Source organism: Pyrgilauda ruficollis, unplaced genomic scaffold (genome assembly GCF_017590135.1).
Source record: "Pyrgilauda ruficollis isolate IOZ18807 unplaced genomic scaffold, ASM1759013v1 scaffold35, whole genome shotgun sequence".
Classification (NCBI taxonomy): domain Eukaryota; kingdom Metazoa; phylum Chordata; class Aves; order Passeriformes; family Passeridae; genus Pyrgilauda; species Pyrgilauda ruficollis.
In genome coordinates, this window is record NW_024524934.1 from 1389566 (window position 1) to 1414790 (window position 25225).

The 25225-nt window shown below is 43.6% G+C and overlaps 1 protein-coding gene across 1 annotated transcript in view; it reads right to left on the reverse strand.

The window, feature by feature from the left end:
• Positions 1-25225, reverse strand: part of SLC22A23 (solute carrier family 22 member 23) — a 108393-nt gene that overhangs the window by 5678 nt on the left and 77490 nt on the right. Inside the window, exons 5-9 of the mRNA XM_041475357.1 lie at positions 25093-25220; positions 12926-13028; positions 8662-8894; positions 5999-6031; positions 4097-4220 (exon numbers count right to left, since the gene is read on the reverse strand). Coding sequence (XP_041331291.1) covers positions 4097-4220; positions 5999-6031; positions 8662-8894; positions 12926-13028; positions 25093-25220 — 621 coding nt within the window. The remainder of the gene's footprint in view (positions 1-4096; positions 4221-5998; positions 6032-8661; positions 8895-12925; positions 13029-25092; positions 25221-25225) is intronic.

The window sequence follows — 25225 nt, forward strand, 5'->3', positions numbered from 1 at the left end:
AGCATCTTTCACAGACAACAGTGACTTCCCCAAATGCTGCAAAAGCCCTTATTAAAAACTTGCCAGCTTTCCGATGGCAATTTAGAAACCCAGCTGAATGCAACTATTGTGCCACTGGCCTCCCTGCAACTTCATTAATACACTCACATGAGTAATTGACACAACCGGTCCCAAATGCACGGCAGATCTCTCTCCAAGCTGGCTCTGGAGCAACAAAAGCCTGGCTCATTTACATCAGTGATTGCAATGGCTAAATTGTATCTCAACCCCCCTGAGAAGGACCTGAGGTGAGTTTTAAATGCTGCTGTAGCAGGACATCAAGCAAGCTGAAAGAAAACGGGAAAAGGCAACAACAAAGACGGCTCTGTCATTTATGGGTCAAGTGGCTTCAGATTTACAGGGGGGAGAAAAAGTTTTTCCATATGACGTCAGTAATTAGAGTAGGCATTACTTTTTCCAGTGCCATCAAAGCCTGGCATAGGAAGGCTTGAAAGTACATTTTGGAGTGTCCTAAAAGGGGTTTCTTTAAGGTTTGACTGCACTGCAGATGTAAAAATGTGAAGGGAAAAAAAAAGAGAAAACTGAGACTATTGTCAGGAAGTTTTTGTTGTTTCCATGCACACCAGGAAAACAGCTACAGGGCAGAAGAGGCAGCAGGGTCATGATTCCCACTGTTTGTGCAGGTGACAAGGGGCAGCAGGTGGAAAACAAAAACACTCTGAGTGCTTTGGGGCATTGCTCCTCCTCAGCACAAGGAATTCCATGACAGGGGCCAGCGTCTGTACTTCAAATGCTCTCCAGATGCAGAGTGGAGCCTGGAGAAGGAGTGCGAGGGCTGCTGGACCCACAGTGAGTCCCAGCTTTCTCCCTTGCACCTCTGCCTGCCAGTGGCTGCTCTGGGGGGGCTTTCCTATGGCATGGCCCCATGGATGATCAATCAGGACCACTTTCCCAAATCCCGCTCCCCCACTGACAGTGGGGAGGGATGGTTTGTATAAGGTTTATGGTCCTAACGCGGGCAAATCGCAAAATTCAGAATTCTGTCCTCAGAAAGGTCCTACTTGGTCATGGGGTAGAATTTCCTTCCTTGATACCTCAGTGTTTTGCCAGAGAGCAGCAAGACATCCTCACTGACATTCTAAGGGGAGGGTCTTGTCCTCAGCACTCCTCAGGAGAGCAGAGAATTGTTACTCCTGTCTTCAGACAGCTATGTCTGCATTGAGCAAATGGGTCAATACACAACATGGCTCAGAGCACAACTGAGCCAGAGAGATGCCCAGGCTAAAGGAGGCTGTGGGAGAGCACCTGGTCCAGCCTCCTGCACAAAGCAGGACCAGCACTGAAATCACACCAGGTGTTCCAGCTCAGCCGCTTCTCAAAGTCAGCCCCTGAAAACCTCCACAGATTTTCCTTGCCTGTACATAAGGGATATTTTGTGCTCTCGGTCCTAGGCCAGAGATTGAAGTAATACACCAGCATATCCTTGGCCTCATGGAGCAAGCACCACCTTTGAGAAGCCAGGCCTTATTCAGGTCCCAGTAAACAGTCCTACATCCCACTGTGCTGAGGAATGCATTCAGTGCAGGTAGCTGGGTGGGCAAGGTGTGGTGTCAGCTGCAGACTGAGCTCTGGCGGGTGAGACCCCAGGAGGAGAGGCTGTGAATGGGTGCAGAGCCTCTGTGTGAACGTGAACGAGCCAAGTGGCTCCTGGGTGGTCAGAAAAGAAAGTTTCCTCAACAACTGGAAATTTGGCTTGAGGCAAATGGCTTGATGGGAAACAAACCCTAACTCAGCCATCGCTGCCCAGTCTTTGGCTGTGTGGGCACAAAAGCAGGACACTGAGAGAAAAAACCAGAACCATCTTCCACTTGATAGTAACTGAGAATGTGGAGGATGAGGAGAGGACATGCTGTATTTTGTTCAGCCTACTCCTATTTAGTGGACATGCAGGCTGTAGTGGTGTGAATATTATTCCATATGGATTATCAGGGGCACTTGGTGCTTTAATTCAGCGTTGGCATGGAGGTCTGTACTGAAGTCCTGGGTACAAAGAAGGGTAGCTCCTGGTGAAGCCCCCCTGCCTACTGCCAGGAGACTGGGGTGCAGTGCACAGATCCCAAGGACCCCTGTGACACATGACAGTGTGGAACGCTCATGTTGATGAGCAGGTGTCACCTCTTGGTGATGACAATCTGGCTGTCCTCCTCCTGGAACTGTTCATCTCAACACCACAGCAGCAGAGATGGGTGGGTGCTGTGGGTTTGCTGTCATGCCACTGCTACCCTAGATAATGGCAGTGCTGTTTTCCATCTCAGGGATTTGCAGACAATGGATTTGATCAGGGAAACCCCAGAAAAAGCCACAGTACTCTCTTTGCCTTCCTTTTCCTCAAGGTTCCTTGAGATCCAACCAAAAGCGTATTAGTATCATACAATGGTTTGGGCTGGAAGGGACCTTAAAGATAATTTAGTTCCAACTCCCAAAGGGCATCCAGGGTGGCATTTTGGAAAGCAGGTTATGAGGGAGTTACCAGATCCCACAAAAAGGCAAGATAGGAGGCAGCTTAAGCACATCTCTCCATGAAGAGATGCACTGTCCTGACTTACACCTCCTAATTACAATCCTGAGGGGATCTTATTGTAGTGGTAGGATCACAAAGCAGTGCAGAGTGTCATCATTTCTATAAATAAACAGGCACCCCGAGGCATATCTAGCTGTTGTCACTCGCCTGGTGTCACCCAGCAGAGTCAGGGGAAGCAGAATTTTGGCTCCCAGCCAGGATTTTGTCCCTCTCCCTGTAGCAACATAAGTGATTTAAGGGAAAAAAGCTTGCTAAGTTCAGACTGCACATCTGACCCTACTTGGCAGATTCTCTTCTGCCTGACATGGTCAATTCCTTATCTGCGTGTCTTTCAAACAGAGGCAAGGAGAAAATTAAAAAGGCATAAATCCACCAAACTGATTGACACACACATAAATAAATAGCTGTTAGTGTTTCAGGCTGCTGTATAATCTCACTCCTCACACTGCCTTTTCCTGTGGAAATAATGTTATCCACAAAATACATTCACAAATTTAGATAGCCTGAAAAAAAAGACCATGGAGCAAGGAGACTCTGGCTACTCAGATGACAGTTTTGCAATAATACTTTTGAAAGTAGTTGAAAAGGCATATAATTTGGAGGGGGCAAAAAAAAAAAGTGTCCTCTTTCCTCCACTCTCTCTCCCTCTCACCCATATGACCTATATTCCTGGGAATTTCAGTGAAGTCAGAGCAAACTCCTGAATTGCTGTGGCATTGCTGAAAGCATAATCCAGAACACAGAAGCACAACCTTTGTGCTGTGAAAGATAACAGTGCATATACAAAATGATACAAACCCCTGACCATACAAAGATGTGTTATGGGAAACTCTCCGACAAAGATAATTTGTCTAATTTCTCCTATTTCCCAGGATGAAAGCACTCCTCTTTAGAAAAACTTTGAGCCTCTGCTAAGATAGGTCTGTATGTGAAGAGAAAGACAGCTTTATCTGCAACAAAGTCAGAGAGGCAGGCTTGCAGAGGGCCTCTATGCACCAAAAGCATCTACACCACATGTCTCAACACATTCCTTCCACTGAAGCACCCCTGCAGCTGTCCTGGTTAACCTGCCCTATGGAGGCAGGGATTGCTGGCACCTATGCCCTTCTCTGCACAATCATGGAATTCCTCCTTTAATATCAAATTGCAGACTCACCCCTTGAACAAATCCTGCAGAGTTAGTGAAGCAATGACAATGTTCAACCACACAAACCGCTTCAGCTGAGTATTTAAGACCCTACCAAGCTGCAATTCATATGCTGCCAAGCCTGCTGATCATCACCACGATGGGACACAAGGTGGAGCCATGGAAAACAAAGCCTCTCTATACACAGACAGGCATTTACTTGCACAGACTGACTGCAGCCACTGCAAAAAGCAGCCCCCAAGTTGCTGTGAGCTCTCCAATTACATGGGGCTTCCCCTCCCATACAATGTGTTAAGTTATACAGCCCATTATCAATTAAATGAGGATAATTTTGTCCCCATCTTTTGAGGGGGGCTCCAAAGTCTCACCTGATTACTGTGGGTGTGATTTCAGCACAGAAGAACACGCTGAGGCTTCCAACAGCATGAGAAGAAAACATACCCACGATGGAGAATGCAACAGAGAATTTGTCTTTGACACTGTCACTCATACCTGGCAAGACAAGTGCATTGATAAAAAGTAAGAATGAGGTCAAACTTCTAAGGAAGAAAGCAATCAATGAAGTTTATATTACTCTTCTCCCTCAACAGGAATTTGAGTAATTTTGTAATATTAATTTAAAACTGGTATTTATAAAATCCATTCCCCAAGCACCTGAGATACAAACACACATGAAAAAAACCCCACAATATCATGCCAAAAAATGGCAGTGATCTCTGATTTTTTTATGCTCAGACACCACAGAAAAGGTAAAACCCATGAAAAAACAACATCCTTGGCCAGTCTTTTAGGCACTAGTCTCTTCCCTCTCATATTTGACCGATAAGTGGAGGCAGACAGTGTTCCTCAAGCTGCCAAATATCCTGTACAGCGGGGCTTGGGCACTGGAGAGGCTTCCAGGAGAAGAGAGGAAAGAACTAGAAGTGCTCCCATCTCTGTGCTAAGCCTCTGCATGTGATCAGTCTGCAAACTCTGTTGTAACTCCCAGCTTGACAACTCCAGGAGAGAACAGCCGATGCCAAGGACGGCGAGGCGCTCCTTAAGTCAAGGCTGTTTGCTCAATCTTTTCACAGCTGGATGGCAGCAAGGTTTCCAGGAGCAAACAGTGTTTGCTATCAAGCGCTTGCAGAAACCCCAGTAAATCTAAACAAAGCTCAAGGAAACTGTCTCTGGCCATGATGACAGTACATGTCTTACTGGATCCCTGCTTGTCACCTTCTGTGGGCAGGGCTGGGATCTCTGACCAGGGTTGTACAAGCTCACGTGGCCTGTCCTGGCCACATCACTCACAGACACTATTGCACCATACAAGGGGAACACATCATGCCTGACAGGAGCACTGGGGAAAGGACTGGAACTTTGCAGCCAGTGCTCCCTCACCTTTCTACACACACATCCCAAACCCTGCCTGAAGAAAGAACTGCTTTGTGCAGTCCCAAGCAGGCATACTGCCTGGCTTGGATCCAGTGAAAATTAACACCTGCTTTTGTTCTTGTTGAATATATCAGCTGTCAGGAGAGAAAAAGGTATTTGGGAGCTCTTCGGTTACATCTTCTGAAACGTGCTACAGCCTGCTCAGGGCTAAGCTCTTTCTGCTACGCACTCCAAGTCTGGGGGAGAGAGCAAATTCTGCCAGTGATGAGGATGTGGGCACAGCACCCTGAAAGCCATGGGTCTCTGGCCACTCTTGCATAGCAGGTGAGGCTACACCATTGACTCCCTCAGGGAGTCATGGCTGCTCAGCAGAACAGACCTTGGAAAAGCTGGGCAAGGACAGGTCCATCAAATCTGATACACAAAGGTAAGTTTTGTTCCCCTGTGGTTTACTGCATTGCTCTTACAGTACTTCAGCTGGGGAAAGTATGTTTTAAGGTGTTTTACTCCCCTAATCTAAAGTGTCCTTAAGGTGTTTTAGTCCCCTTTTCTTTTCTGGAAAAAAAGGAAAAACAGAGATTCTTGAACTGGGAATGTTGCTTCTCAGAAGGAGACTTTCTGAGAAAGCCTCACCCTGTATGTCAAACCTTGGGGGACCTCTGCACCCTCCCTTGACATGCAGCCTATGTGGAGGGGATGCTACATGAAGAGGCTGTGCATAGATGAGCAGACCTGCCTGTGAGTGGGGTCTCAAGGCACTGCACAGAAATGGAACTTCCCCCTGCACCCCTTTGTGGCAGCAGCTCTGCTCTGGGTGCTTTGGCCCAGGCCTTTTGGATCTACCTGTTCCTGGGGCAATGCTTCCCACATGATACAGATTTGTCTGTAAATCATACCTGAGTCTGGAAGTTGACTGTATTTTCCAATCACTGGATCCAAGACCATGGAAGTCAGAGAAAGATAAAAAAGAGAAAGGGAGAGAAAACAAGAACACACAGTTTTTATATGTTTATTTGTCTGAAAAAAAAAAAAAAAGGGTAAATCCCACATGCCATCCTAGCCCCAGCCTCTGACTCCCAATTCTTTCCCATGCCAAAACCGTCACATCTTTTCCTGGTCACCAGATAGGACATGCTGTTTCCAGGCACATCTCAGCTGGAGGACAGCATGCTAATGAGACAGTGATAACAAACCAGCAGTAAAGCATATTTAAAAGCCCCAGAATTACCACTGGGAATAACACAAAGGCCTCTTTGTTAATGAAGGGGGAGAAGAGAAAATGCCCTCCTGCTGCAGCCTGAGGGAATGGCCAACAGAAGCTTGGGTTAGAGAGAAAAATCTGGGCATCAGTGCTGTCAGACTGGTGGGAGACCTATTCCTCTCCAAAACCATGAGCTGGTGGTCCATGTGCCACACTAGCCACCAGTGCTAACCACACAGGAGCACATGGCAGCACTGGGCAGCAAGGGGAAGGGCATCAGTAGAAGCTGGGCACAGCTTTGCTGGTCATCTCCCACCCTGATTCTGTGACTTTCCAGAGTTCTGTGGCACTCCAGTGTTCAGAGGAGGGGTCAAACAAGGAGAGCTTCAAGGTCTGCTGCAGGTTTGTGGCTGGTGGAGAAGACCCATCTCTCTCTCTCACCATTCTCAAATTCTGATTTCATTTTCCAATTCCAAATTCTGCTAAATTAAAACATGTGAGATGATGTGACAGATTTAATAATAAACAGGGTCACTGCTTCTCTCCAAACAACATCTAGTTCTTCTGAGGAAGAGGTGGCCATGGTCAGAAGTGGGGAGAGCTGCTCTGAAGTTTGAGGCTGCCTTTCCCTCCTCTTCTCACAAAGAAAAGAGTGGAGTCACAAAGGCAGAAAAGGGCGCTGCATTGAGTGTGCCAATGTAGCACAAAGCACCAAAAGCCATGCCTGAGCTTAGTTTTGGCAACTTGTGTCACAAAACTACCTAAACCTGTTATGGAAAAGGTTGTAATGAGTCCTACAGGGTGTTACCTCCCACCTCCCTCATCAATTGTTTTGGAAAAAATGCAACCAGATTTTCGTGGCTCTGGAGCAGACTAAGGGCTCTGGCACGCCGTCTCTCAACCAAGCAAGTGTGTTTATTGTCTTAACAAACATCTCCCATCCTTAAACCAAAAATTAAAATGGGCAAATTCAGTGTAGAGAGTCCCTGATGGACACCCCCAGAGGAACATGGAGTTTTGGGAGGTTGCACACACGCACAGTGTGAATCTGCATGTGAATGGTCAGTCCATCAACAGACATGGTGAGGTGCAGCCATGGGGCTTCTCCCACTCTCAGCTGGGATTGCTGGACATGGTAAATATGTGCTCAAAGGGAATGTAAACATCTGTGCCAAGCTGGGAGCAAACACACATGATGCTGGAGTTTCCTCCATGTCATGAAAGAGGTTCCCTGTTTCCCTCCTACACTCCCACAAATAGCTTGTTTGCCAAAGGCGAACTCAGTAAATGCCTCCGGGAAACAGAGTCTGTAAATATGAACAATTCCTGTCGGCTCGGAGCTGCCCTCAGTATGCAAGAATGTGAAAGCTTTCCATCCTCAATGTGAAAAGCTCTTTCTTATTAAGGCCCTCAATTATTTCTAAACTTAGAAATTAAAACCAGCAATAACCAGTGTTCTAGTGTTTGTCTCACATCCAGTTTGTCCAAAGTATGTCTCAACCCTCTTCCCGCTTCCTTGGGGTGGGGTTTTATGGGACAGGGGTCTAATGATTGGCAACTGTGGGAGTGGCAAAGCACATCCCATATTCCCTCTGCTTCAACACCTCTCTGATTCATCAAGTTCAACCTCCTCAACCAACAAAAAATGAAGAGAATGAAATAAAATTGAAAAAGGAAAGGAAATGTTTCTATAGCAGTTTTAATAGCTGAAGCAGCTCAAAAGAGCCAGACAAAAGTTACTGCCTGCAAAGGAAGAGGTGGGACACTCTCACTTTTTGCAGGAACAACCATTTGAAATGCTGTGTCAATTCCCAAAATCATGTGTATACATTCACATGGACAATATATATACAGTGTGTTAAAAGCAGGGTCTTTCAGCTGCACGATTTCTGTGCTACCTTTTTATCGGATGTTCATAGCAAGATGCTAAAAGCAGGCAGAGGACATACACCTACTGCTTTAACTTCTGCATGGTTTAGAGGCCACTTGAGATGCAGACTTGGTTAGGAAAGTTTTCCCTTCCCAATCTTGATACAGCTCTTTCCCTGGCGGATGTTTCACTAAAACAAAATTGAAAGCATTTTTTGTTTCCTTGCTTGTTTTCTTGGTGACTACCCTGGATACAGCACCAAAGCTCAATAAGCTTTACCACGGGAATCATCCAGAATACAATGCCTTTTGTTAATGAGCCTGAGAAACAAGTGTTTGGGGAAACCTTCAAACAAAGTCAGATTCTAAAACTATGCAGGTGTAGCACATGACAAATCTGGGAAAGGCAAACAAAATGCTAGTATTTCCTGGTCCCTTATTTGCATGTGAAGCTTGCATGGTCCTGAAAAGCTCTCATCTCCAACTTACAGTTGAGAAGGCCCAGCTGCAGAAGTGATGCCAGAGCTGTAAGTATCATGAAGAGCAGGAGTCCTCCTCTCCTCCCCAGAAACCCGACCACAGGGCACATGGCCAGGCAGGATGCCAGCGCAATCCCAGCCATGGTGTAGTAGTCCGCATAGAAGTTGTGGGTAATCGCCATCTTCGCTTCGTGCCCCATCATACTTTTTGCAAAACAGTGGTGTATGCCATAACCAGTCAGCCTGGGGGAAACAGGAGAGGGCAAGAGAGACCATTGCTGAGAGGGCAGAACACACACTGCAATGTTATTCAGTGTGGGGAGGCATTAATGCAGGAATACAACACCTTACATTAAGAAACTTATCTCTAGGTGCTACTGTGAAAATAAGCATTGATAAAAAGAAGCAAATGAAAAAAAATCTCCATTCAACCAAATATTTGCTGACCTTATTCATATAGCTGCTGCTCATAGTATGATCAGGGCATGGGGAACTTCAGAAGAACTCCTAGTGTGTGGTAGGTTTTCCCATTTTATTTGAGAAATCCCATTCCCAGAGGAGCACATCTCTCTGTTCCCAGTGCACCTGCTGACAGCCACAGAGCCAGCACTGCTGCAATGAAGTAGCCTCTGTGCTTGGACAGCAAAACACCAGGAACACCCACTTGCCTGCAGCACTTGGTCATACTAAATACAAGCATTACACCTCACTTCCCAAGCTAGCCCATTAAAACTGAAAGCCCCTGAGAAAGGAGTATTTGAAGTTGTATGTGCTGCAATGATTATTACAATTATGAAACAATAAGCTCTAATTCAGTCTATACATTTACACCACTCTTCATTGCAATGTGTCTCCTTCTCTTTAAAAAATTTCTTTGAGATGCCACTGATCAACACTTCACCATCACATTTCACACATCTTTCTCCTGTCTCACCCTGTGCCTCCAAAAAATAGAAAAGAAAAAAAAAAAGGAAGAAAGAGAAGGGGGCTGAAGGTACAAAAGTCTGACGAGAAGCCCCAGCTCCACCCCTGATGTGGTACAAAATAGTAGCAGGGGTGTGGCAGGAGAGGTCAATGCTCTCAACTGCACCCATCACAGCTCAAGTACCTCTGCCAGGGAGAACCTCCTGTCCCTGGCACTTATACAAGACAAATCTCATGGCACAAATTAACAGTGCCTGAAAGAGTGGAAGGCACAGATCCAGGTCTCAAAAACAAAACAAAAAAAAGGCAGGTGCACTACACTGATACATTCTATACTTCTGAAGTTCAGGAATTTGAAGCTGTCAGTGTAAACTGGATATCAAAATAAGCAGAGAAGCAGCTGTGGGGATATGCAGACCCTGAGTGCATGACAGCCCACAGCCTGAGGAGTTTTCTTGCAAACTTGTGAATCAATGCTCCAGTTCAAAACCCCATACTCCATACCAAACACCTTGCCCTTGATAAAAACCTAATACAAGTGCTTCCTGTTACACAAAAATTACATTTGCTTTGTATAACTAGATTATAACTGACTCTCCCATAAGAGAAATATTAGTCAGCAAAACAGTAGTAATAAAAGGGCAGAGTTAACCAGCCTTTCTTCTGTCTTTCTCTTCTATGCATGCAAACACAGTTGCAAATGTTGCTATTGAGACCATGACCTATAAAGTAAATTATTTAATCATTTGAACTTTGCTTTCCAGCCTGTTCCCTAAGAATTACTCTATTCTCTTCACTTGGTGAGCAGCTCAGAATAGTTACTTTTAAAATTAAACCCTTGTCTTCCTTAATTTTTTTTTTGTTCACTGCAAAAGGTTCTTTCTCTGTGAACTAAAAATTTAGCACAGCCCTGTCTAACAGGAGTAACAGAAGTAAAATTAAATATTTTTTTCCACCTCTTAAAAACAAACATGAAATCTATTTCCTCAGATGTACATCTGCTTCATGCTCTGCTTGGATGCAAACAGCCTTCATGTGCTAATGCCAGAAGTTATTTTTTGGACTGCCTAGATCTGATTTAAGGAATTACCAAATATGCAAAGTAATGTGGGTGAGGGAGAAGGGGAGAATTCCCCATGTAAACAGTTTTCACAAATACATTTAACACTGTCTACTAGATGTACTTGGTGAGCCTTAGAAGAAAGCATTGTTTCAGAACAGAGGTAGTCACTCACTGGTGGGTGGAAGAGAGACACAAAGCTCACAAAACCAGATTTGATTCTGAAGCCAATAACACTGGTGATTGACCCCAGAAACTGTGTGTTTCTGGGGACTATTTGCCCAGCACAGGGGCTGTCCCCTCTGGGTGATGACTGATCCATAAGCCTACTAACAGGAGTGAGGACTGCGGAGCAGTGCCCTGAAGTGAGGAAGAAAAAGCCACAAGAGAGCTACATACTTTGAAACCAAGCAGAGAAAGGGGATTCCCGGTCTTCTCCAGCCCCACCTCCCATTTGAAAAGAAAACCATGAAAAATTCAAATGGGCATTTTGCAAGATGGAAAAATTAGAAAATGCACTGCTGGTGCCCAGAATTTGCAAGCCAATGTATTTCCTCTTTACAAGGTGTTCAGTTCCGGACAGAAGATCTCAAAACCTCAGGCTGATGCTTGTTTTTGCCCACATGAGCATGTCCAAACTGAAACCTTAGGAGGTGAGCATCGCATTGTCCTCTTGGAGACTGCACATTCTCCCTGTGACCCCCTGCATGTAATTTGGGAGTGCTGAGGCACTTTGTAATCTACCTTTGAAGACCCACCAAGCACAGCTGTTACACAAGGGAACAACTTGTATTTACTGGCAAGCAACTTTTTCCTCTGCACCACAGCCCTGTCAGATGCAAACAACTTGAACCTGTATTCCTGGGGCATGAATGGTTTCAAAGCTCCCACCTGGGATGCCAAGCAGATGTCAGCACGGCACCTGAGAAGAAGCTGTTGTGCTGCCTGAAACAGCCAGCGAGCTCCTCCACGTTTGCCATAAAAAATACAGTTCTCAGCAACAGCTGGTGTTTTTCCAGGATGACTTATCAGAGATGTTAGTGAAGGGTCCCACAGAAGGGAATAGTGGAGCTCCCTTATCCCTTCCCATTGCTGCTCCAGTTCACTGACCACACAACTATTTAAACAAAGAGATTGGACTTACGAGTTCACGCACAACACTACGATGTTTTTCCACAGGTTCCTTGTTCCCACCACTTTAACAATGCAGACTTTCTTTGGTCTCCTGGTGATTTCCTTTTCCAGCTCTGAAACAAATCAAATCAGAATTATTATTTCACTGAGGAGAATTAGAAGATTTAATTGTGAGCTAAGATATTCTGAGGGATGTTCTGGAGAGCAGAACACTATTGATTACATTTACAAGAGATATAAAAATGCTGAACTACCTGCCTAAAGTCCAGCATAGGTTCCTCCTTTTCTTCCAGGCTTCTCTTCATCTTCTAGGGGCAAAAGAACTAAGAACTCCTTCATAGTACAAACCTCCTCAGGAGTGAGGACTGCGGAGCAGTGCCCTGAAGTGAGGAAGAAAAAGCCACAAGAGAGCTACATACTTTGAAACCAAGCAGAGAAAGGGGATTCCCGGTCTTCTCCAGCCCCACCTCCCATTTGAAAAGAAAACCATGAAAAATGCAAATGGGCATTTTGCAAGATGGAAAAATTAGAAAATGGTGCACAGAATTTGCAAGCCAATGTATTTCCTCTTTACAAGGTGTTCAGTTCCGGACAGAAGATCTCAAAACCTCAGACTGATGCTTGTTTTTGCCCACATGAGCATGTCCAAACTGAAATCTTAGGAGGCGAGCATCACATTGTCCTCTTGGAGACTGCACATTCTCCCTGTGACCCCCTGCATGTAATTTGGGAGTGTTGAGGCACTTTGTAATCTACCTTTGAAGACCCACCAAGCACAGCTGTTACACAAGGGAACAACTTGTATTTACTGGCAAGCAACTTTTTCCTCTGCACCACAGCCCTGTCAGATGCAAACAACTTGAACCTGTATTCCTGGGGCATGAATGGTTTCAAAGCTCCCACCTGGGATGCCAAGCAGATGTCAGCACGGCACCTGAGAAGATGCTGTTGTGCTGCCTGAAACAGCCAGCAAGCTCCTCCACGTTTGCCATAAAAAATACAGTTCTCAGCAACAGCTGGTGTTTTTCCAGGATGACTTATCAGAGATGTTAGTGAAGGGTCCCACAGAAGGGAATAGTGGAGCTCCCTTATCCCTTCCCATTGCTGCTCCAGTTCACTGACCACACAACTATTTAAACAAAGAGATTGGACTTACGAGTTCACGCACAACACTACGATGTTTTTCCACAGGTTCCTTGTTCCCACCACTTTAACAATGCAGACTTTCTTTGGTCTCCTGGTGATTTCCTTTTCCAGCTCTGAAACAAATCAAATCAGAATTATTATTTCACTGAGGAGAATTAGAAGATTTAATTGTGAGCTAAGATATTCTGAGGGATGTTCTGGAGAGCAGAACACTATTGATTACATTTACAAGAGATATAAAAATGCTGAACTACCTGCCTAAAGTCCAGCATAGGTTCCTCCTTTTCTTCCAGGCTTCTCTTCATCTTCTAGGGGCAAAAGAACTAAGAACTCCTTCATAGTACAAACCTCCTCCCAGTTAAAAATGTATATGTAAAGTGGGAGCAGTATGGAGCTTGACCCCAACAAGCATGACAGCAAATTTCTTGAAGAACTTCAAGATTCTGTTGATTTTTAGAACTCTCTAAAGGGAAGACTGCACTTGGGCAGCTACAGGCTCTGCTCCCATTGTACAATGCATACCTAAAAAGCCATGGAAAGGGCTGGAGCTCAAACTCATTTTTCATGGGTCATCTTTTGAATTTGTTCAAATGCAAGTTTGAGAATGAAGTGGCTAGGACATTATGTCAGCTCATCCATCTTCTACTCCACTCCCTTTTCAAATATTTAAAATTTTTCTGATGGAAGTCCTAAACGTTAAGATGTTTTCTTAAAGAAAATTCATGGGGCATCAGCAACTGTGGTGTCTTTGCATTTCAGAACTAAAGCCCCACCATGTCCTTCCAGTTCTGGGCAGCTTCAGGTGATCTTTTCTTTGCAATGCTGAAATAACACACAAGCCTTACAAATGTTGCCTCTGATACCCTTGTTGGCATGGGACAATAGTGAAGGGCACTGTTTGTTTCCCAATTACCATTAAGTTGGAGCTTGAACACCTACCTAAGCGTGCCAAAGCAGCCACCGTTTCCAAGCTACCGGATCAGTGGACAACAAGTCCAATAAAAGCAGGAGAAGCTGTAGCTATAAAGAAGCATCACAAAAATAATGCCCTCCAGGAGCACAGACTAGGTCTGTTTTCTGGGGTAAAGTCTCTCAGTGCTGCTTTCTAGCCTGACTGTGTTTAAAGGCAGCAGCGTGGCCCCGTTGTGAAGAGTGCATGAGTTCTCTTCGTGCATATGCAATGAGCTTGGGTGTCCTCAGTTGCCCAAACTGGCCTGACCTGCCCTGACCTCTGCCTTACTCTGCTGAATGGCAACTTCCTAAAGAGATGCAAGACAGGAGAAAATAAAAGCAAGCTGGGGGAGGGGGGGTGGGGGTTAAAAAAAAAAAAAAAAAAGCCACCTGAATTTACAAATGAAACAAAAGCCACATTTGCCAGCTATTATTTGAAAAGTGCATCACAAAAATAATAAATGAAGCAAACACTATTTACATGCAAATACTTGATCTATTAACTGCTCACAGGTCACTCCTGGTCTTCTCTCTAGTGTAATTACTGGGAAGGCTTCTGACAAAAGCAGCAAAGTGTATCTTACATTAGTGATTGTATTTAGGCAGAATATTTCTATACCACTTTCCTAACAACCTGATAATGGCCATTTCTCCCCAGAATCTATGCAGCATGAAGCACACACAAGCAGAAAAACTAAAGTGGAGCAAAAGAAGAAATTAGTTAAATTAATATTTGTATTACAAGCCCTCTTCAGGCTCAGCAATGGATCGGGGCCATATTAAAATATAAGCAATAAAAAAATTGGAGTTTAACCTCAAAGAACAAGGTCAAAATAATTTTTGTACCAAGATTCTAGGAAGGAATAAGTGGGAAAAAAATAATTCAGAACAATGGAAGCAGTTAGATAAAACATAATTGTAAAGGCCATGAATGAGCCCAGGCCAAACCTTTTACAGCAAAAAAAGTCAAAGCAAGCACTAGAAGAAGCACAAGGGTTTTGAAAGGCTGTTGGTGGGTGTTTACTATTTCAGCTGAAGGGCAACAATGAAAATCATAACCCAAACAACACATATTGCACAGATTTCACGTGGACAAAAGGGTTTACTCAAACTAAGAATGACCAGATCTGGCCTATAAAGTAAAACATCTCATCCTCTGTCAGCAGAAGGTACATATGCCATATTCTTCAGATTTTCTTAATCTGATAAGGTTTTTTGTTTGTTTGTTCCTCAGAGAAAATTTTTTTCTTTCAAGACAGAGAGTAGACTTACTTGTAAATATATGCTGTACTGAGCCACAACTTAATGAAATCAAGAGAAGCAATGATCAACTTGGGTACACTTTTCTTTGCAACCAAATATTATTTTGCCCTCCACTTCTGCTTTGTTCATACATTAGGTCTTCCTATAATCCATATGTTCTTGGTTTATTGTCATGCATCCTTCTCACCTGCACTCAGGCTCCCCTTTTAACCTTTCTCATAAATCAGTGTTTCTGAATTAGTTCCCACCAGTGTTTTTCACTGAACTGCTGTTCTGCCCTCAAGTAAAGGCCCACTTGGTTATGTGACCAGCTCCTGTGTCAGCTGCAGTGAGGATCACACACGACAGGGGAGCTCACCCCTTCTCTACCCTCCTCACGCAGCAGTCTTTCTGCACTGGACCCTTAATCTGCTTTCATGAGGGTTATACTCCATGGACGCATCACAGCATTATACAAAGATATCTCAATTCTAGATGTAACAGCATTACAGGCATTAAAAAAAAAAAAAAAAAAAAAAAAAAAAAAAAAAAAAAAAAAAAAAAAAAAAAAAAAAAAAAAAAAAAAAAAAAAAAAAAAAAAAGGGGAAAAAAAAAAAAAAAGAAAAAAAGAAAAAAAGATGAGGGGAAAAAAAAAATCTGGTCTCAAACCTTACACCAAAGAATGCAAACAGAACCTGGCTTTTTATTGAGAGCCTTGTGACTCTACCAGCTATTTACACCTCCATGCCTCTATGACATTGTTAAAACTTCAAATCTAAGTCACCTGCTTTAGATGAATGACTTGTTTCCAAGTCTCCAGCACAATTCATTTTTCTGATGGCTTTCTCCCTCCTTTGCCTCTATGAATACTAGTGAGATATTCACCAAAAATCCCCACTGCACTGCAAAATCAATGACCTGCAATAACCAAAATATCTTTACAATAGGAACAAATAAGCTATGTGACTTGCAAAAAAGTCATAGCTACAGAACTGGCTCTCATGTAAATGACCTGCTGTCTTTGGAGGGAGCCTGCCTGCATGAAAGGACCTGCTCTGACTGACTTTGATGAGCACCAGGAGAGTGACAGCTCTGAGGCTGACTGACTTCATAGGTCAAAGTTAAGATATTAAGAGTAAAGCCAAAGCCTATTAAAACCTCATAGAAGCAAACTATTTCTCTCTCAGAACTAACACCAGAAATATTCCCTGTACACCCAGCTTATTCTTTGATTTTACACTGAAGTCACTAGTACAGAAGGAATTTGCATTAAATGTTTCAGTTTTGATTTACCATAAGGGAGAGTGTGGAACACAAAAATATTTCTATCCATTTATTCAGAGGCCCCTAATAAGTTTTCCCATACTCCAGAGCCCACACACACTCTAGGCTTCCTATTCAGGGACTCAGTAGGAAAACTATCAACAAGCTAACTCTTTATATCTCAGTGGAAATTAGAACTATTCACTGGCAGACTTTAAAAGTCTCATGGGAAGGGGAACCCTACCAGCTCCCAAGGCTCCTGAATTCTCATGGGACCCTCTCCATTTCAGGAGCATGCCTTTCAAACTCAGAAAGTATCTTTAGAGCCTTCAGATTAAACCATCCATCTCTGCATCACTTGGCATAGACAAAACAGACAAAAGCCCAAATCAAGCCACATAAAAATTATGTCCAACATGACAAGTGTCCTGTGGTGATGGACTTCTGCTGGATTTTTCTGGCTGCTAAACGATACTGTCAGTAGCTCTTTGAACATGAAAAGATCTATGGAAGCCTAGCACAGAGACTCGATCAATCCTCAGAGCATGACAGCTCTGCAGCAGGAGGTGGACCAGTCTGAAACACAGAGGTGAAGCAATCTATTCTCAGGCAGGCAGAGTTACTGGCACACAGGTTTATTTATACCTTCCAGGACTTTTGTCCAGCTCTCAAGCCATATACAGAAATTATGAGGTAGGTAAAATACAGACTGATGGCCAGAGAGCGATAAGAGATAGAAAAATAGAAATCATAAGCGGGTGGCAGGACATTAGTAGTGGGATGATTCATCTTATTTAAAAAAAAAATTGTTTAATAATCTGAGTAGGGAGCTTGGCAAAAACCTCAGAAATGTACCAATAAGGTCTGCTGGTGATAAAGTGAGGCACTACCTTATTATCAAAGGTAAGTACAATGCAAATGGGCCATCGGAGGGAACTCGGTGAACTTGAGATCCAGCATGTGGCAAAAACAAGTGAAAATGTGAAATACAATGCAAAATTCTCAGTGATTAAGGAGAAATATTCCTGGTGGAAGATAAGCAAAACCTGTGCAAAACCTGTGTGGGATTTTGTTATGTACTACTTGAGCACAAGTGACTACGTGGCACCAGTTTAATGCAGTCATGAAGTATTTGCAATTCAGACAATGAAATACCAGAATTCTTTTACAATTCTGATCATCAATATTTGAGAAACTAAAGCTCTGGCAAGCTGGAGTATTGTATTTATAAAAGGAGAGGAGACAGAGGAGAACCTCATCTCAGTACAGGAATAGGGCTGCTCTCTTCTCATCTAGCATGAGGAAAAAGAGATTTAAGATAGGCACAGACAGGACCAAATGGGAAAACAAAAAAATAACAAACCCAGACAGCTACAGTGTATTTGAACTGAATACTAAGATGTATCTGTAGTACAAGAGGAATATGGAGACTGGAATGGCTTTCTAACAAAAAGCACTGGACAGAAATACTAACAGCATTTAAAATGAACCTCCTTTCAGGAGAGCAACTCTGTAACTCTAGGACTATAACAGCTAAGGACAGATTGCAATGATTTATTTCAATCCTCTATTTCTAATTACTTTCAAAAAAGATTGAAAAGTCAGACATAAGGTTGCTGTAGCCATCTTCAATTGCTCATGTGAATTATGATACAGCATTTTGATGATCACACATTAGTTTTTCTCCCAGAATGTTCACTACAGTCATCCAAGGCGCAGGTATTAAAGACATCTCTGCCTTTCCCATTCAACATGTATCCCTCAGCCTCATTATCCAAACTTCCCACTGAGTACAAAAAATCATAGATTTCCTTAGAGACATTCCTACAGTGCTGTCAGAATACACATGCATTTCATAAATGCAAATGAAATCATCCCTACCACCTTCTTTTAAGAGTAAGGGCAAAGATTACTCCTGTTTTGCAGGCAGAGCGATAAAATAGAGAGGACTTGTGTCCACAATGAGAAAAAATCATGCATCAATAACCCTTGTAGGTGTTGATATAAATGCTCCCATCTTCTTGCAAATCGAACCCCAGAATTACATGCTAGAGACAGACACTGAAGAAATTGTGATTAGTGACAGCACTGGAAGGGCCTGATTCCAGGGAAATCTCCATCATCGTACAAGAATATCCCTGACAGACCCAGAGAATGAGTACAGCTCTTCAGGAGATATTCAGCTTCATTTCCCCAATACTGTCCTTTTTCCTTCTACAACCCTCTGCCTCATTCACTACACACCTTCCAAATTCTGCAACAAATGAGGAACAGACAACAGCTTCATTCCCACATCATCGTCCATCCTATGTACTGATTCGTCCATCCTAAGCCCTGTGGAAAAAATAGGTTGTAATCATGTTATTAAAGGCTGTATCATCATGCCTTCATGCCAGGAGGCCAAGCAGGGGTTGCCCAGGCAACCTGACTTCTTGCATTTCCCAGAGCATGACTTGTCAATGTTTTCTAGCATCATCAGTGTTAAAAACACCCCCAACAACAACACAAAGAGCATTTCCAATGTCCTTGTGTGGAGCTGTGGCCATCAGGAGGTTGCAGGTACCCACACATGCATTGCTGCTCTCTGTTGTGGGAGCTATGGAGGCAACCTCAGCAAGCTGAGCAAGCGAGTTGGGCAGCAGGGAGGGATGAAGCAAATATTTTAGGAGTGGATTTTGCAAAAGAAGAGTTCTAATAATGAATCCTTGGGCTTGGAAGCTTGCTCTGGAAGGAGGGGGAAACATATGATTGCAGCCCCTTTGGTTTCCATGCTCTAGCCCTCCTCTGTTCTTCCTCTACAGAATGTTCTTCCTCCATTGCTTTCCCCCAGTCCCTTGCTTCTCTAAATCCCCTCCAACTACCTTTATTCTTTGGTCCCACACTTTTTAAAGTGTCTTATTTCCTCTCTCCTCTGGCCACTGGTCCCCTCTTACTGCTCTCCACTTCCACTTGGTCCTCGAGGTCTCCCTCCTAGCCTTCACATCCACATCCACATCCGGACTCACCAGTCCTCTTCCCTCTGGTGCCCGTGGACTGGGGAAATGCCAGCAGCACCAGGGCTTGCTGCCAGCCCTCTGCACATGGTTCCTGCCCTATAAAGCTAGCTCCTCTGGGACCATAGGTAGCACTGTGCACAAAGAGCCAGTGTGCCAGCGGGGCACAAATCAACAGGCTGGAGTGCAGCCAGCAAGAGTCTGCAGAGGACTCAACTAGTGAGAAAGAATCATTCAAACTGAAACAGAGGCTGACAGCTCCCTCTTCTTTCTTTCTTTTTTTTCCTTTAAATTTTTTAGCATATTTGGCTTTTCCCAGTGGCATCAAAAGGCACATTCTCAGCAGGCACATTCTCACCCTTTTCCTCCTGATCCCTCCAAAAGCTTATACTGTCAGATATCACTGCTACCTTTGCTAAGGATACAATCACGGCATGCATGGGCGCTCCTCTTCCATTGCCATAGACCCAGCCAGGAGAAGAGGACCTAACTGACTGGTTTTGCTCTTGTTAATCACTATCATGTATAGCACATCCTGAAAGAGTTCCTCAAACTCCACAACTGCTACTGGACAACAGGGGTCCAGCAGGAGAAAACCAGACCCTCCTGAAACTGATTTAATATATAAGAGAACAACAGAAATCACTGGCTGGGGTTGTTTTTTTTTTTTAATATTTATTTTGAGATAGAAATCTCTGTGGCTGACACACAGCCTTCAAGCAGCACCTTGAACTGTTTTAACTGCATTTCCCACATTTACCTGACCACCCTCTGCGAGCTGCATGGAGCATTTAAGTTTAACACCATTAAACACCCAAGAAACAGGATCTGGCAAAGGAGGTACTTCACTATCACATGGAGTCACCTGTATTATAGAACAAGGAAACTTGTTTTTCTTCTCTAGCTAATACACTCTTTATCTATCACAAGCTTTAACCAGTAGTGTAGTGATAGGTGTGATGGCCTAAGGATATGAGTAAAGCTCTGTAGGGAAAGAGATGGACTTTCAGGCATAAGGCATTTTCACCCTTCCCTCTGCTATTTACCCAGTGGAAAAGGAAAATGCATATAATTACATAGATTCAAGCCTCATGCTTAGGGAAAAAAATACACATAGCAAAACAAAACAGAAAATAGCTTATGTTTAAAGAAAAGTAATGGCAGCATGTTGTTCAGCAGCAAGAAAGGTGAAGGAGAATTAAATTTTTTTCTTCAAAGGGAAACTCCTGAAAACCACAGCTTTCCTAACTGCAATCCACACACATACACACACAGAGTACTTATCACCACCGTACCCCTGCATCTTCTCCATGTTGTGCCCTGCATGCTGAAGAACTGGCATCTATTTGGCTGCTTTACCTTTGCTGTCCACCTTTTGTGATTACATCAGTATTATTCCTCTAAGCTTAGAAGGGAATTTTGGGAAGGAACAGCTATAACCTCTCTGCCCACAGGAGCGCCGCTGGTTTGTGTTTCCATCCAGAGATGAGCAAAAAGGGAGCTTTGTTTTTTCAAAGCCGGCCAAGCAGTTATTTTCATGTTAAGGAACACCTGAAATGTCTCCCCACACGGGGGAAGCCAAAGAGAACCGCCCAGGGCTGGGTTTCCATGGGAGCATCAGATGTGACACTGGGATAGCTGCAGATACAGCAGTGTCTCGAGTGGCACATCTCTCAGGACACCCAAACATGGCAGGGCTGGGTGCTGGTGCAGCCAAGGTCAGCTTGCAGCAGAAAATCTGTTCCAGGCAACAAACAGACCCTTCAACCTCACACAAAGAAAGAGAATGCATTCCATAGAAATAATGAAAGCTACCCAAAGTGTAACACACCTCTAAAAGGTGTAATGATGGTTGCTGCTTTAGGATTTCCAATTCCCCTGAACACTCTTTTCTCCTGTTTGTTAAACAATATTCAATGTAATTTATGATGCTAAAGCCAAAATTACTGTCCCACAGCTTCACTGAATTGTATGTTTGCTTCTCGTTCTACAGGGAAACAAGGAAGAGATGGTGAAGTTTCTGGAGAAACTGGCAGGGAAAACCTGTACTGAATTAATAATATCAAAATATTTTGACTTTTTTGGGTAATGCTTTAAAACATTTGTCAACAAAATTCAGCAAGCCTGTTTTAAAAATGAAATTTCAATACACAGTAGAATAAAAATAATTTCTGTGATGCAAAAACAGATTTAAACTTTTATTTCTAAAAGAGGGCAAAGTTTAAAGCCAACTGGTGAAATTTTGAGTCAAAACATACTAGGGGCAATTTAACCAGATCTAATTCACCTATATTTCTTAAGCATTAAAGAAGAAAATGCAACCACATAAACCTAAAAATCTCATTATAAAGGCAAATTATTCCTGCCCAAAATCACAAGGTACAACAAGCAGTCAAAAATAAAGCCACTTAAAGCTGCTGAGGAAAAAGGTCCCTTCATGCAACCAACATCAGCCCTGGGACAGACTACTGAAGATAAGGGCAACATAAATTTACAACACTCTAGGCTGCTATCAACACCCCTTGTCTCACTTTAATTTGTTTCCCATGCAAGCACACTCCCACTCCATCTTGCTGGCTGGGCATTGCCCATCAGCTGCCCACCCTCATTTTCTCTGGCAGGGTTTGTTATGGCAGCCCCTGGACCTTTCAGCTGCAGCTGGATCACTGTCTGGACTTTTAGTTGTTGTCTTTAGAGACATCTCATCTCCCAGGAGAGCACTGGAAACCACTCCAACTCAAAGGAGTGTCAAAAACAACAGATAAATTTTGCTTCCTTTCCCCCCCTGTGCCACCTCACACAGGGGCCACCTCCCCATGGAGCAGAGGCCCTACAGATGGTTCGTGGCACTCTCCGCTACAGGCACTGTAGCCAATGGATGAGCAAAAGCCTTCAGAAGGCAGTGGAAATGGTGTAATACTTCAGAAAGGAACATCAGCCTGCTCACTGCTCGAAGAGCAATTCAAAATTAAATTTTCTTGCATCCCAGAAATATTTTGTCCTCTTGAACACTGCTTCTTTTTTCTACGGGACTCATATCAAGCGCCAAAATAGGTGTATATGAAACTCCTGTAACTCCTGTAATGATCTGTTATATTGGATACACTAATTTGACTGGTATGTATGAGCAAAATTACAGTGGGATTTTCAGCTGGAAGGGACTGCAAGTGAGCAGTTTATCATTTCAATGCATTGGGAGTAATTCAATCACAGGAGGCTGTTACAACAATGCAGCAAGGAATAATCAACAGCAACACAATGGCCCCTAACTAGAGCAAAACAGCTTCCAGCCCTTTCAGAGGAAAACAAAGAATAAAACAAATCACAAACAAAAATCCCTCCACACAGATAGGAAAGCTCAACAATGGAATAAAGGGAAAACAAGGGATAGCTGCACCAGGCTCAGTGACACCCTTTCTCCCAGTCAAGTACCAGTTTTTTACCCATTCCATGCCAGAGCAGCTACGGACCTATTTCACAGCACACAAGAGCAGAGAAAGGGCTTCTTCTCCTTCTCCTTCCTGACCCACTGCAAGATACAAGGCCTGCAGCTTGATCACATTCTTAATTCAAGAATCCTACTGTTTTCCTGTCCTCACTCAGACCATCAACACCCCCATGCACCCAGAATGAGAGAGGTGGTCCTTCCTTCAGTAGTTTGTAGTTTATCTTATTGAATTCTTTTGGTACTGCTCCTCTCTTACTCTTCCTACAGAAACACAACTTCCCTCCAGGACTGCATCAGAAAAGCCTTTAAGTGTGCGGCTGCAGAAAGAGTTTAAAGAGAAAAAGTGAGGGAAGAAATAACAAAAAATCCCAACAATCTCGTCATCAACAAAGAGGCAGAAATTACCATGTTCTGAATTGTTTATAAATTGCAAATGGTGTTGTACTGACAACTGCTATAATAAATGTTTTTGCAGTCAGAGGATCCACAGTATCAAGGGGTGAAATAATGCTCTGTTTTTCACATGAAAGGGAGTCCCCTCCTTAAACAGGAGTGTACTCCTACCATGAAACTGCTGAGAAAAGTAATCAGTCACAAGTAATAGTCACAAAGCCATTCTGACATTTAGCATTCCTCCATGGGCAATATCATTATACAGGCTTAAATAAATCCCTCCAGCAGCCAGTTGTGTCTTTATTTTCCTTAAAGGAAACTCAGGTAATTAGTTTGTTCTTTCCCCTAAAATATGTTTTAGGGGAATTTACATAAATTCAAAAAGCTGACTGGCAAAAGCCAAATTTAGGAATTGGTTGGGAAACTCCAAGGCCAATTGTTGGCTCAGGGGACCTATCATTTCTCAAGATCCATAACTTATCCCAAGGAAGACCTACAAAAATGAGGTGGGGGGGGGGGGGATATCAACAGGTTAATGACAGCTCTCACACCCCTAATGCTTTTCAAAACTTTACCAGAAAAATGGCATTTACACTGCAAAGCCACGTTGTGTGATGTAGATCCAGGAACTGTAACCCCAGACACACAATTACATGCAAGCCAGCTAATTAACACCAGTGTGCTGACTGCACCAAAATTACCTAGGAATGTATACCAGAGATCCTGAACTGGGCTTTCCATCCCTCACTGATGGAGATTGCTTTATTCATAAGGCACTGATGTTAATGGTGACAGTTTTCTATCCTGGATTAAGCCTGCTCCAGTGCTGACTGACACCTTTAGCAGTGACTGATGGAAACTACAGTTAGGCCAGAGACCTTCAACAAGCATCAGACCAGTACAGAAACATCACTTCGACCCACTGGCAGAGCTACTGGCTGAGTGAGGTTCCCCTGCAGTCCCTGGGGTCAGAGCAGGTAGTGTTGGAAAAGCAGGGAAATGTTTCCACCATTTTCTGACAAGTGGGTAGTCTGATAGAGATCGCAAATGACAGTGCAAAATGGGTGTTTATGGGCAGAATCAAGCCTGTGAGAAGGAAAAGGGGAGTCTGAAACAAATCTGGCAGGTGCACTGGGGAGATAAAGATCCAGAAGCTCTTTGCCTTAGTTGTAATTAGACAAACACACATACACACACACAGGCAGAGTCTTCTGCACAGCAATCTGCAAGATGGGATCTTGGCTTTTTCAGTGACAATTTTGGTGATGAGGGGAGCCAGCTCTTTCTAAAAGCATCAGTAAACCAAGGAATTGATACTTCAGACTCTCAAGCAAAAACTGCACCCTACCACTGTCACTTGTAGCAACCCTCCATCCCTAAACCAGCATCACTCAGATGATGCAGGAGAGGAAAGCAAAACAGTTCTTGGAGGAAAGCTTTAAAGAGAAACTCTAATGTGTTTCAAGTTTCCCATGGGGCTGGCACTTTAGAATAGGGGGTTTGAGTGCTGCTGCTTCTCCAAACCAACAGAGTAAGTGTTGGGTGATGGGCAGGATCCCAGCAAGCAGCTTCCTCAAAACACAGTTTCCAGAGGCACACAGAGCTGAAGGCGCACTCTTGTAGCCATGGTAAAATTCTTCAAGAGATGTCTCTAAAGACACACGGCACTGCAAGACAAGACTATAATTACTAGGACTGTTCAACAGGCCATGTAGTTTTTAACACAGTGCTGGAGTTTGGAATGGATTTTCAAGAGCAGAATGAATGAATGAATGAATGAATGAGATGATTAACAGGCAATAAATGTATAATTTAATTCTGGGCAGTGATGCCACGTGCAGCCTTTAGAGAAGAGCTGGGGAATTTGCAGTTGTCTGTCCAACTCACCGGGCACCACTCCTTTGATGTCGCTTTCTGTGCTCATCTTGTTCTTGTGCGTGAACTGAAGGATCAGTTCCTTGGATGCCTCAAACTGTTGTGTAGCCATCAACCACCGAAGAGACTCTGGGAAAATACTTTA